General features: G+C 36.7%; 2 protein-coding genes across 2 annotated transcripts in view; both read right to left on the bottom strand.

Annotated features, from left to right (window-relative positions):
• The window catches only part of LOC308072177 (cadherin-23-like), a gene marked incomplete at its 5' end in the record, with an annotated part of 33,044 nt that extends 25,857 nt beyond the window's left edge, over positions 1-7,187 (bottom strand). The window contains 7 exons of the mRNA XM_080408688.1: positions 118-375; positions 1,670-2,614; positions 3,593-3,726; positions 4,778-4,985; positions 5,947-6,102; positions 6,934-7,107; positions 7,143-7,187. Coding sequence (XP_080264814.1) covers positions 118-375; positions 1,670-2,614; positions 3,593-3,726; positions 4,778-4,985; positions 5,947-6,102; positions 6,934-7,107; positions 7,143-7,187 — 1,920 coding nt within the window. The remainder of the gene's footprint in view (positions 1-117; positions 376-1,669; positions 2,615-3,592; positions 3,727-4,777; positions 4,986-5,946; positions 6,103-6,933; positions 7,108-7,142) is intronic.
• On the bottom strand, positions 4,898-13,010 carry LOC308071976 (protocadherin alpha-10-like). The gene is made up of 4 exons (XM_080408215.1): positions 9,806-13,010; positions 8,948-9,061; positions 8,044-8,134; positions 4,898-7,483 (listed from the first exon to the last, which is right to left on the bottom strand). The coding sequence occupies exons 1-4, from the start codon at positions 9,866-9,868 to the stop codon at positions 7,314-7,316; spliced, it is 438 nt and encodes a 145-aa protein (XP_080264341.1). The 5' UTR covers positions 9,869-13,010; the 3' UTR covers positions 4,898-7,313.
• Positions 13,011-14,467: the final 1,457 nt, after the last annotated feature.

Below are 14,467 nucleotides of genomic sequence, written 5' to 3'. Positions count from 1 at the left end.
GTTTTGGTGTGTACTAGAATGTTACTGCCTACTTTTTACCTGATGTATCTTACTCTGTCAGGTAACTTCATGAAAAGCAGTATCTAAATATTGTTTTCAGCATATCCAAACCCTTACCTGTTGGATGTTACATGGATTATCCCCATCCTCAGCTGATAAGTAATAAGTAATTCGTGCATTCTCTCCCTCATCCAAATCAGTAACAGTCACATGTCCAACTCTAGCTGGAGCACCCAACATGTAATCTCCTTCCAGAATTGCAAAACTGTATGGCTGCATCTGAAACTCAGGGTTATTATCATTGACATCCAGAACAGTGATGTGGAACAAGGCACTTGAATTAAGCCCATCCACTTCAGCATCAACTGCCCATACCTGCCAAAGTATGAAACAAAAATGAAATTTTAGTTGAATGTATTACCATTTTAACCATCTGATGAAGATAGAAAAAGGGATTCAAGGGAATGAAGCAGAAATGAGCCAAAGCTGCAGAGTCTATCCCCAAATTTACTTGTAAAGTGAATCCAGATGTAGTCTCCCTGTCCAGTTCTGTGTCATTCCTTAATGAAAGTATTCCAGGGATAGTCACAGTAAACAAAGTACTGTTATGAGTAAAGTGTCCGTGAGAAAAGCCAGCCTAAAAAGAAAATGTAGTTCATTTAAGATTAAAATGATGAATATTTAAGTTTAAAAAATTAATCTTATTAATATTAATACCTGACATTTCTATAGGACTTCTTACAGAAGTGCAAATGCTTTGCAAGATTTAATAAATGAAATCTTGCTCCCTGAGCTATGGGAATAATGAAACTTCTTTGGCAAACAGAAACTGGGGTAGGTGGAAGCCCCTGTGTAGGCTTAACTATTTGGGTCCTATACATTCCCTCCCTAGAGCTAAGACCAATCCTCATGATGCAAGGAGCAGCAACACACCGTTCAGCAGTCTGAACTTGGAGAGAAGTATTTATGCTTCTTTAAAATGGACGTGAGCAAGAATATTATAGCAAATCAGAAATCTCTTCCTGCAAGCCAGCTCACAGTGCCACAGCTACGTATGAATTATGTTAATCTAACAAGGGGAGAAAGAAACAACTTTTTATAAAGCAGAGTGAAATTGTGTGATTCCCTATTAAAGTGGAACCTATGTCAGATTTACAAACTGCATTTCTCCCTGACTAAGCTGATACTAAGGGCAGGTTGACTGCATTACAGAAATGCACTAACAAATATTCTCAGATAGAAGCAAGTTACCAAGCAATATTAAACAAGAATTGATTATTTTGACATAATAAGCAATAACATAGAACTTAAAAAAAAAGTATCTGTTTTTTATCTGATGTAATATACATGCATTCATCTCATATGCACATGCACAGAAAAGAACAACATTTTCTGTCCTGGACTACATATGTATAGGGAGAGAAGCTCTCCCTAGCTTTGCTGATATAGCCAGTAAACTATTTTGTACAAGGTCTTAACTTCTTTGGTGAAGGAAGTATTAGCGCTGGCTCTGTAGAAAGCAAGATGAAGTGTTTGTGACCCAAAATGTACTTATTGCCAACCATTTAAGGACTCTCCCTTCGCCCCTCTACTACCATGCCTTTTTGAAGATTGATGGAGAAAACCATGTCATTTTGATTTATCAAGATGAGATTAATTCGGTACCTACCTCATCCTTGTCAGTAACATTGAACGTGTAGATAGGACTACCCTTTTGTAGGTTTTCAAACACAAATACATCATAAGCTGCCTGATTAAATTCTGGTGGGTTATCATTGACATCTAATACGTGCACAACAACAAGTGTTTTAGCGCTGAGACTTGGCTGCCCTCCATCAGATGCCTCCACTTCTACTTCAAATTGCTTTATGTTTTCATAATCCAGCTGCTGGCTCAGGCTGAGCTGGCCCGTGCTCAAACCGACAAGAAAGACTGGCAAGGAGGTTGGAGGTTGCTGACTAACAATTCTGTAATTCACGAGGGCATTGGCCCCAGCATCCAAATCAGTAGCAGAGACTGTCAGCAGGGGCATTCCAAGCACTTCGTCTTCAAGGACACTGACTTCATATCTACTTGATGAGAAGACTGGAGGGTTGTCATTCACATCGTCAATGATGACTGTCAAATTAAGAGCTGCAGACAGCACGGGTTGGCCTTGGTCACTGGCAATCACTGTTAAGTTATAGAAGCCTTGTTTTTCTCTGTCCAGTTCCTTTTCCAGCAAAATTGATCCTGAGGTGTCAATATCCATTCTTCCTTCTCCACCTTTCAGAGTATAAACCACTAATCCATTAAAGCCCTCATCCACATCTGTAGCTAACACACTGGTAATCCTAGCTCCAGCTGGCTTGTTCTCCGGAACATTAATGGTAGTGCTGGTTATACCAAACACAGGACTGTTATCATTGACATCTGTAACTTTGATAAACACTGTCGCATAGTCAGTAGCATTTCCATCTGACAAAGAAATATTTAGTATGTAGTTCTTCTGGGATTCATAGTCCAGTTTGGTTTTTGTCGAGATGATTCCGTTGATATCGATGTCAAATGTGGCAGATTCTGTCAGTACTTGAAACTTAACTTGTATATGGGGATTTAAAGACTCATACTCTACCTGTGTAAGATAACAACATATTATCCATACATGAATTAAACCAAATAAAACCACTGTCTAAAAAAGAATAACGGTTTTAACTATGTAGAAACTAACTTTACTAATTGTATTGGTTAAAAGTAGTAAAAATCAAGCCACAATATACATAACAATACAGCTGGAGAGGACTGCCTTATAATGGGATGTCACTAATACAGAAATGTGGATATGTATAATACATAATAAAGATAATAGACCACACTTTAACTTTTTGTTCTGCCTTTCTTTATACAAAAAAAATTGAATAATTAATTAACTTAGGAAGTTAATAAATTAAACCACTAAAACACATGATGTTCTTGCTGCTTTGGTATCAGACCTCCCATCTGTCTCCAGAACTGCATCTAGGCAGGAGATACCACAGTGCCTTCTGGTGGCTTGCTTGTCTGAGCATTTTTTGATCAAAATGAGGAGAAAGTTATAGAGCCCTCTCTGAAAATGCCTTTATGACAGTTCTCTGATGGGAAATCTCCATTTCCTAGCCATATCATGTCACAGGGTTTTAGATTTATCACCAACAGATGACTGAATATTGCCTATCCTAGCCTTTGGGCCAATATGTTCTCCAAAGAATGTCTGAAGTCAACAAAGGGTTAAGCATGAAAGTTTACTTTCTCAAGCAGTTCTGTGGTTTATTTTGTTTGGTTTGGGGGATGGGGGTCTTTTTGTTGGTTTTCGTTTTTGTTTGGGCTTTTTTTTAACGTTAAATGGTAGCAGATGCTGTTTACAGGTCTGCAATGGAAGGCTTAGGCTTTGTGAATCATAGGCTTTACTGAGGGATGTAGTCAGTATGTAACGTATGTAAAGCTTGATACACAGTAAACAGAACATCTAGCTATCCATAACTCAGAGGGATATAGACATTCACAGCACATGTATTACAGGATTCTCTTACAGCTGTCACATCCTATACAAATGATAGAATAACGTTGTTCTTACTCTTGCTACTTCAACAGGACTGGCTAGCTGTTCTTCCACAGACACGTTATATGTTTTCTGAATAAACTGTGGTCTGGAATCTCCAACTGCAAAGATTTGTACTGGCACAGATGAACTTCTTGGAATTGTCCCACCTGCAAACAAAAGAAAACAATCTCCCAGCAGATGCCTAAAATACTTTCTGCCTAAAAAAAAATATATATATACATATATACACACACACACACTTTTCCACTGGTACAGATTTTTTTTTTTTTTTTACATTCTTACTACTGCTATTATGGTACTGCTGAGAGGTCCTAACCAAGACTGGAGTTTCATGTGATTGGGTGTTACATTTACAATATATGAACCTGAATACCTTCAACAATATTAGCACAGGCAGACAAAGGATGGATTGATGAATCTCTTTTGTAACCATATTCCCCCCATTACCCATTTTATCCATGTAGCCATAAATCCGAAGACAGAGAGCTCGTACTGATCAAATCAGGGGATAACTAGGAAGCTGAAAAACACTTCATATGCTCATGGTACCAGGTGTGGGATACCATTCCTAGGTTACACTTATCACTGTCTTTACTCAGATCATGAACGTTCACTGAATTCTCTGTTATTCTTTTAAAACAAAGAAACCCTCCATAAATATGGCTAATGAAATGACATTTGTGCTGGTCATTCTAAAAATGGCTTTGGCATCTACATTTTAGTCTTTCAACACACACAAGGATGTGCAAACAAAGACCAAGTTACTCATCAAATTTTACTTTCATTTTACTCCCTGTTGACTGATGACCGAGTTATAAATTCCTGGCTTTTGTCTGAGTCTCTGTATTTTGTGTGGTGCAACACCAGTCAATAATTAAGTTAAAGGAAGGTGTGAGATGTGTGTTATTTGGCACGTTCTTCCCACAGCAATAAAGAAAATTTATGTTTGATGTAACAGCATCAGCAGGAAGTGGAGTTTTACAATGAATGCAGCAATTACTCTTCAGATGAATAAGACAGCTGTCTTCTTATCTTCAACAAACAAGAGCAGATAAAAATACATGGCATTAAAAAAAAAAAAAAAGTCTAGGAACCTATTTTGACAGCATTCCTTCAAATAAAAAACCCAAACCAAACCAAACCCAAACCCCATCACTGGGAATAGCTGTGTTGACCTGTACTAAAATCTTATCTTACCATCAATAGCTGTTACCCACAAGACAAAGTTCTTAAGCTGGTTGATTCCTAATGGGATTACTGTTTTTAAACTGATTAGTCCTGTGGATGTATCCAATTCAAAGTATTCATCTTCATTGCCACCAGCTAAGATAAAGCTTATCTCTCCATTTATACCATAATCTGGATCATCAGCAGCAACCTGGAGAAAAAAAACCCCAATTTTACTCTAGTTTCTTGTGCTTTTATCAAGTAACACAGAATTTCTTATTCTTGTGCAGTTTGCAGAGAAAACCATTCAGATAGCAGATAATTAGGAATTAGTTGTGTGGGTTTTTTCCCTTTCATTTATAGCAAATAATAGGTTTGGATAGTTTTATATATATAAATATAGCCACAGTAAAATTCAGTTATAACTCTGACTGACTGACTGTCTATTTCCTATATGATTCCTGGGTTAAACCTCTGTAAGAACATTTGTTCTTTGACGCACACACAGTATCATTCCAGCATTGACAGTAAAAGCCTGCCTCTATGGAACTAATGTGAATGACACCAAATTTGGAACTCAGAAAGTTTGTTTCATAGTAATTCCAAAGTTGCTGGAGGTAGATTGTTCAAAAGATTATATCAGAAGCCATTAAATCACTACACCTGGGTATGAGTTTTGATAGTGACTACCTATATATCTCAGCTTCTGAAGCAATTTCTATCTTGGTTTCCTGTTTTATGTGGTTACCTGGCTTAATATCTTTTAAAAAGTATACTGTATCTAAGAACTATCCACAATGCTTCAGCATTCAAAATTCAAAAGCAGCCTTTCAACAAATGATACAATTGTTTCAATTTCTAGACTCTAATAACATTCTGGTTTCATTAAACACCTTACAACTAAATCCAAGAATCTTATTTTCTGTTTGTGGAATTCAGGATGGTGCACAGCATCTAAGATCAAGAATAAAATTCAATTATCATTTTCTCCCTGATCTGGGATACAATTAGAGCATCCAGGACACTGTGATTATGGAATATCAACAGGTGTAAGCTCTTAAATGAAAGGTGGATTGTTTCTGAACTCATAGGAGTTCAAAAAAGACTGCCTGTTCAATAGGACCACTACACATTAAAGCAAGGACTCATGCATACATTTAACTCTTTACAATGTCACTTTTACTTAGTACTTGTAGTACCTGAAGAATGGACATTCCTGCAGTCATGTTGACAAAAATATCCTGTTTATATGGCATGCCTCTAAAGGTTGGGCTGTTGTCATTTTCATCTAGCAACAATATGTTGATTGTAGAGCGTACCTCATAGAAAGGTGACAAATGATCTCTAGCAGTGACCTTTAAAAATGACAGAGCAAAATTATTGGTTCGTTCAAATGCATGTTCTGTAAGTAGTAAGAAGGATGAACAACAGTTACAAGCTGAGTCAACTGTAGCACTAGTGCTATTTGTCCTCCATATAGCTCTAATGTGAAAGTCTGGATTTGATTCTTCAAATAAGCTGCTGATTTGTATCAGAGTCAGCTTCTTGCCAGGACAGATCAGGTATCACCCGTTTGGCTTGGGTTGCTTTGGAAAGGAGTAGTCTTATTTTTAATACCTGTAGGTGAATAGACTGTATTCTCTCCCTATCCAACGGTGCAGAGTTCCTCACAGTTAGGATCCCAGTGTGACTTATCTGGAAAGGACTGTCAGCTGGAGTGAGAAAGTATGTCCCCTGGAAGCCTCCCTGCAAACAGTAATGATATTTGTTATTAAATAGGATAATCACTGAGCTAACCCCTTACGATGTCTCCTTGTTTTCCAGTGGAGAGCATTTGATTTTCTGGTTTAATTGAAGTTACAGTTCCAAGAAAAAGGGAGGGGAGCAAACAACATGGAAGAAATATATCATGCAGACTGAGGGCGACTTGCAGCTTTGTGTCCATTTTGTACTTCTGCACTTTCACATTTGGGACCTTACACAAACCACAGGAGTTTCAGAGACAGCCAAAATTTATTCTTTGGCTGCAGTACTCTACCACTTAAAGAAGTGAAATTAAGTTTTGTTTAAGCATATTCAGGTATATCTATGGCACTATTCACTACACCTGTATAATGCAAATGCTTTTTATACTGTATTTCAGAAGCGCAGTATTTGTAGCAACCATAACAACATTGTCATTTTACCTCATCTTTATCAGTAGCTGTTACTTGAAGAATTTCCGTTCCATTTGGTAAATTTTCTAGAATTGAGACATTGTAACTTGATTGTGACAATACTGGATGATTGTCATTCACATCTTCAATAGTAACCAGAACTACTGCATCAGCTGTTTTGAAAATATTGTCTTGCTGAGTTGCCTAGAAAATGGAGTTTGTAGCTGTAAATTCCATACCCTGATAACAATGAGCTGTTCCAGCTTAACCCAAGGACATGACATGACTGCACATATCCAATGACTGAAGTTTTCCTTTATTTTGCATTTTAAATGGAAGGATTCAGCCTTGACACCAACCCTTTAACATTACTGTAAGAAATGCTATTAACAGCAACACAGCTTCACATATTATTTTACAAAATTGAGACTCAGTATTCCCACACTGAACTCTAAAACAATCACTACCTGAATGCCCACAACAAGATATGGACATTCCTCTCTGTCAACTGCAGTCTTTGCTTCCAACACTCCAGTATCCACATTGATCGAAAAGGTGTTGTTACAGGCCGGGGGTTTCACTGAAAAGCAACAAATTGCAACGGGTTACTAAGAATGATCCAGAACACTAAGTCTGATCTATCCTTTTTACGACTGTTACCTTCTCAGCCGTAGCAAAAATGAACAGACATTCCAGATAAAAGGTGAGGGTTTTTTTTAAACACATTGTCCTCAAAACAATCATTAGGAAATTCACTCACACACCAAGGGTCTCAAATGAGCCACCTCATGAGCTTTCAGCAATTCTGTCAGGAGGAGGAAAAGCTCCTGATGGAACTGATCTCTCTAGATGGCCCTGAATGGAAATCCTTTGATCAAATGGAAGCCTCTAAACCAACTTCCACTTTGAATCAGGAATTGCTTATTGGAGGAAGATTAAAACTTTTAAACACTTTTAAAATAGTTGGACCCTGCTATAGTGACTAAACTTAAGCTGATCTAGCTAGCGGAGCGGCACTGTAGTATAAAGATGTATGCAGTTAAGATGTCAGACTGTACACTGCATTTCCTTATCATTCTCTTCAGTAATACAGCTGTCAGATTACTCTGTGAATGTCTAGAAGAAAGCAAAGGCTCTTACCTAATTTGATGCTGTAAAGCACTTTTTCATTTATACCTGTGTCTCCATCTTTAGCCAATATCTTTTCTGGGAGAATAGCCAGAGGACCTAACTAGAAAACACACATTAACTTGATTAACTTGAGAAAAAAAATCACATAAAATTCTTCATTAAGTCAGTCACAATTTTGATTAAGAAACAAGAAACACTCATTTCATCACTGGGATCCAGAAAAAAAAAAATGTATCTCTGACATACACACTTTACAGAGGAAAATGATGACCAAAATGCCTGATGGATACACTATTTCAGAAACACCAGACTATGAACCAGTAGTCACTGATGGAATTAATGTTAAGAACATCAGATAGTTCAGTTCCATTCCTCTCCTGGAAAACAATATACAAATCTACACTGCAGAGTTAAACAAACACATTCCACCCAGAAATTTCCAACCTCTATAGAGAAAAAGTTACAACATAATTTAAACCACTGTTTACCATACAGATTCTTATTTTGCTTACCTGATTGTAACGAAGCATGAAGGAATTATACTATTTAAAACTGAAACCAGGCAGCTAACTCCAGAACTGATGGGCAGTAAATAGCCTTTCCAAGTTTAGAGTAAAAGCCCTGTTACAACAACACCTGTTTACTTGTTTGGGTTTTTTTCTTCCTTTTCATTTTTTTCCTCCAAACACCAAAAACTGTTTCTGTAGCAGAAAGTTTTACATTTCATATAATATGTGGCCTGTTTACCTGGCACTTGGAAGTATACAGTTAATAACCTTAAAATTCACCAGTTAGCACAAAACAAAGCAGCCCTCCATCTTAAGCTGCTCAGTGATGAAGAATCTTTGAAAGAAAAGCACTGTGGAGAGGAATAATCCATGTACATTTGCAGCATTGAGTCAAAAGTTTTTACCTGGTTTTCACTGATTTTTCCATTATACACTGATTGACTGAAATAGGGGTTCAAAGTATCATAATCCTGTACACTAATTAGTAACGATGCAGTATCATTGTTTCCATTTTTTTCCTGCATCCCAAGAGAAGGAAGAAAATAAGAAACATTACAAGAGCTTCATTTCTAGGTGGAAAATACAGCAGAATATTATTGCATGTGCTTTGTAGTGTCTAAGTATTTTTAAGCTGAGAACTCTCACCCTGTCAGATACTTCCATTTCTAGAAATCCCGTTCTAGGAATAATAGGAATAATACTATCAATAATACTATCAAAAGGTAATTGTTCTTAGTTATTAACTCTATACCAGGCAGGTGTTAAACAACATGATAGCATGTGGAATGTAGTAACAGTACATTTACTACATTTACTGCAGCTGTACTATTTGCTAGATACCACGATAAATGTGGCAAAATTACTTCTTTTTAGTTCTACAAGGAACTGAAGGCAAATACATATTCAAATCTCAAAAAAGACGTGCAAAAAAGCTGTGGGTGGTAAAATGCAGAAAAAATAGGATAGATCCACCAGAATGAATAGGTGTATAGATGTTAGAATAGTGGAACATAAATAAGTATGATATATATACTTAAGGAAATACACACAGAAAGAAACTTGGGCCGGTATCTGAGGGGAGACTTAAACAGTAGCTCAAATGTTAAGAATGTGCTACTTCATCTGAAGTACAAGCAGAGATGCAAACTTTGGGCTTGGGAACCCGTGAAGTTTTAAGTTTGTAGAAACTGAGATGTTATAACAAAGGAAGTATCATCGTAGAACTATTGTGGCTCTCATTCTTCTTTTAATTTATATCATACCTTTGCTTGGACTGTTAAATTGAAAAAGTTGACCTTGTTGTAATCCAAAGTTTTATTCACCATGATGTTTCCATCTCCTTCCCTTATATAAAAGTAATCAGAATTTGGACCCTATTCGATGAATAAAAGACATATTTTACATGATTAACAATGAAATACAGTTTCTTTTCTCTTACCACCTTTATCACTGGACTACTCTTCATAAAGCACCAGGAATCTCTCAAACACCACCACTGGAAAGGAGAATGCTGATCCTTTTCAAACATTCTATTACCTCTCCAATCAGTACCATTAGACTTCCTACCATTTATCTCATCCTATGGTCAATAACTAAAGCAGATCAAATGAATGGTGCCAGCTAGGAAAGGAGCAGAGACAGCAAGCTCTGCTGTGAAAATCTCCATTGCAGATATTAAAATAATTTTACTTCAGATGGCTTACATATATGCACCTCAGCAGGACTGGAGATCATCAGCAAATCAAATACAAACTTTAAAAAGAGGGGAAACTATTTCACTCCTGCTTTTAAAAAGGCCCATAAGAGTTCCTTAGCTGTAGCTGAAGAGAGCCTCAAAACATCTCACAAATGTTAAGAAACAAGATTCCGGATTCACTACATGCTAGGCTAATCCTGTAGTTGAAGTTCTAACTTCAAATGGTCTTCCTGATGCTAGCTTTTTGCAGATTTGTGATCTTAAGCACACAGTGCAAAATGGCATACTCTGATCAGGTCCCAGGCTGTATTTCATATGAAATGTAGACATGTGTTCACAGTCTCTGACAAACGAAGGGTACTCACCCAAAGACTGTAAGTAATGAGGCTGAACAGAGGTGAAAAATCTTTATCCTCAGCTTCCACTTTTATAACCGTGAAATTTATTGCCGATACCTTGAAGAAATAGAGATCATCAAATGCTCAGTCAACACCCCTTTTGGTATCATACCTAACTTCCGGCAGGAAAGCTGCACCTTCTCCTTAGCGTAGGCAAATTACTTTCATTTCCATTTTAGGTTGGATAGCTGAATGTTTCCCCCTCAACCACATGCATCCCAGCCATCCTTTTCCAGACCCACAGGAAGGTGTAGGCAAGTCCCATGAGAGTGCATGTAATGATCTAGTATCAGTGTGGTCACATTAGAACCTCGTATGTTTTGGCCCCAAAAAGTAATTTTAAAATATCACAAGAAAAAACATTAATATTTGCCATAACCCACCTCTGATATTGAAGTGATATAATGGGTTTGTAGAAATTGTGGAGAATTGTCATTTATGTCTTCTAATAATACATCCCGTGCATTCTCTATCTCATTAATCTTTGTAATGGAAGCAAAAGACATGTTAGAAATGACAGCAGTGAGGAAGCAGCATACTGCTAACATTTAATTTCATCATATAAAATGAGACCTTCAGAGAGACACTCCTTTAGTTCTAAAAACTGTAATGAGAGTTAGACTACCATTTCTAACAATGAAGTAAAAAGTTTGTAAAAATATTTTTAAATTAACTTTTTAAAATTTACTGTAGGTTTTCTGTGAACAAAAACACCCATTCCAATTGGCAGACTGAAACAAATATACCTTCAACAAGGTACTCTTAACTCCCTGAATTGTATCTTTAAATGAAATAGTATTTTGGAAAACAGTAATTTGCATTGAACTTAGACAAAAAATACAGTTGATAAAACACATCTTTTTACTTACTGTTCCAATCCTTTGGCAAACAACAGCATAGAAGAGATGGTCACTCTAGAAATTAACAATCAATCAAATAAATAATAAGATCTATGAACTACTAAAATGATTGTCAAAGAATATTTATGTCAAAATTATACAAAACAACTTCTGGTACTTGAATCCTCAGATGTGCTGTACCAAAACACACTGCTTTTATATCAAAGCCATGACTAAGATTATTAATTGTGAAGTTCATTTGTCTGCCATTCGTCTACTGCTAGTATCCATCCACACAGATCCCATCCCTGTACCTGACTCTTCTGCTCCGTAGAAAATTGACAGAGAATAGAAGAACAGGTGTAAGAAATATAAAGTGTTTTAACCCATTTAGAAAATATCGAAATGAGAAACGCAAATGTAAAAGTTTAAAGTCTTGATTGTAACAGGGTTTTTAAAAATACGTATGGTTCAGTTCTGTCAAGTACAGTGCTACTCTGAAATAGTACTTGTAAAAGAACAGTCTCCATTTACTCTGCAGAACTACACCACTTTCACGTTCAGAGCCAACTTCAGCCAGGAAAAATGTTAATATTGCTTTATAGATTCCTGGTAGTCCTTCAGAGCAAGAATGGCTTAGGAAGAAGGACCTATCTTTTTGTACATCAACCAACAGAAGCCAAAGGATCTATTCATGTGTGAAGTTAAGCACTTGTATAAATATTCATATGATTAAGGATTGCCTTCTACCAAATTATACCCGATCAATCTCACTTTGATGAAATAATTCATGTTATTGAAAGATGGGTTTTAAGAAAAGTGATACTTACCGTAACTCAGATTTACAACTTCCATTACAAGTGACAATACATGATTAGGAAAGAACCTGCCTGACTGTCAGACACTATGTAAGTTTACAGTTATAGGAAACTGAAGACATTTAACAGATATTACTGAGAGGTAGACACTGAAGCCTATGTTGCTTTTTCTGATAAGTCACTTTTTTGAAATACCAACCTGTATCGTGAGATAATGAACAATTAAAATTTATGTCTCAGTGCTACTTTTTTTCACCTGTCAAGAAAATCTTTATATCTAGGTTTTGCATGCAGTGAAAAGAATACCTCCATAAACTCAATATCCAGTGGCTGATGCGTCCTCACTGTTGCATTATTAGATCCAGAATTATATACTAGCTCCACATATGGTAAGTGTTCAGGGAACAAATACTCTTTTAATCTCAAATTTACGTTGGGTGGGATATTTCTAATCCATTCTATATCACCTGTAAGAGAAAGGGAAACAAATTAGATCACTCTATGGACAAGAAATCCATAGGCTAATTTCATACATATTGACAACTAGATTACTGGTTGCCTTTGGTTACATTTTATAGTATTTTGGCATTTTCAGATGAATGATGACATCTGTTAAAATCCTCTTAAGTGTTCTGTTCTGCACAAGTGTATTGATATGTTTTTAAAACCACAAAAGCATACTTTTTCCAATATTATTCACACTCTGTAACATGTCCAGAATTAAAAAGCTTGGCATCATTTACACCTACGTTTCCAGCATTTTCTGGAAATAGCTTTATGCTGCAAAACTTTTTTTGCATTTAGTGTGAAAATGTAATTGAAGTGTAATCAAAGCCAGGGAACGTAATCAAAATCAGCAAAAGGCTAGTCAGGTCTGCATGAGACAAGTTTCAGTATTTTCCACACACAAGGGCATTTTGTCTCTTAGTTGAATCTATCACGTAGGTAGATGCTGGTGTGAATCTGGATTCAGGCTTGTGGTTGTTTAAATTTTGATTTTGGTACAGAATGGTAAATGTATGGCCCTTCCTTTAACCTGTTCCTATATATACAATACACTGAAACAGAAAACAATGCAATCATTGAATCAGTTTGAATGTGATTTTCTACAATGATGCATTTAGGAACTATTGTCTTGAAAACATGAAAACTTGTTATTTGTAATTATCACGATTCATATTAGGCTTGCTCTCATTTCAGTAGTGAGAGTATTACTTGCTTCGTTAAACACCAAATCTATGTTTGAGCGTGCATTTGAAATGTATCCTTTTAAACTGCACGGCGTGGTGCTACTGGTAATTTTATTAAATAGATTAAAGTTACCTTACTTATGTTACCGAGGTATTTGTGTTTATGAAAGAATACTTATCTTCTCATGGAACACATTATCTGGATTGCAAACCCATAACCCCCTCTCCACTCCAAAATCTTTCCTGAACATCCCAAATATTTTCCATGATCTTCAGGAAGCCTGCTAGCTGTGTTTCTTTCTTACACCATTGTTTTTGTACTCCATCACTACTAATTTAGGCTAGTAAACCCTTTCTGTAGCAGTTCTCTCTCTAATCTCTACATACAGGCTTGTGGTCTCGGTCTCTAGGTGTCTAAAGAAAGGGAACCTTGTCTTCTTCCAACAGCAGGGAGTGTCTGGAATGCTGTCAGCTCCCAGCTCAGCAATACTGGACTATAATTACGTGTAAGGAGAAAGTCCAGTCACATGGTACTATGCACAGAACAAATGGCCTGTGTCTCAGGGGCACAGAACATGTGGTATCACGCTATTATGTGCAGTGTTAAAACTGTTGGAAGAAAACATTCTAGGAAACCAAAATCTATCTTTGCCTGCCCATATACCACCTAATCCTTCATCCAGAGTTGAATACATTCAGACAGCAAGTATCAAGCAGCTACCTAAGAAACAGTATTTCCTCCAGCAGGGAGCCTAACAAAAAAGGAAGTGCTGGGAAAAATTGTTGCTGATTGTCTCTTGCATATTCATTACAGGTGCGTCAGCAGGTACGCTCATACATATGACACACACAAAGGGGCAGACTTCTTGCTATATGCATAAAAATCAAATGGAGAGGAATCAGGGTAAAAGGTCATTCTTTTCCTTTCTGTCTCCATGCAAGAGTCAGACACAGCAGCTATGCTCTTACAGCTTTAAAAGAAA

Source organism: Falco punctatus (assembly GCF_963210335.1).
Source record: "Falco punctatus genome assembly, chromosome: 12".
In the NCBI taxonomy this organism is placed as follows: domain Eukaryota; kingdom Metazoa; phylum Chordata; class Aves; order Falconiformes; family Falconidae; genus Falco; species Falco punctatus.
Note: the sequence above shows the minus strand (reverse complement) of the source record. Positions and strands in the feature narration are given on the sequence as shown.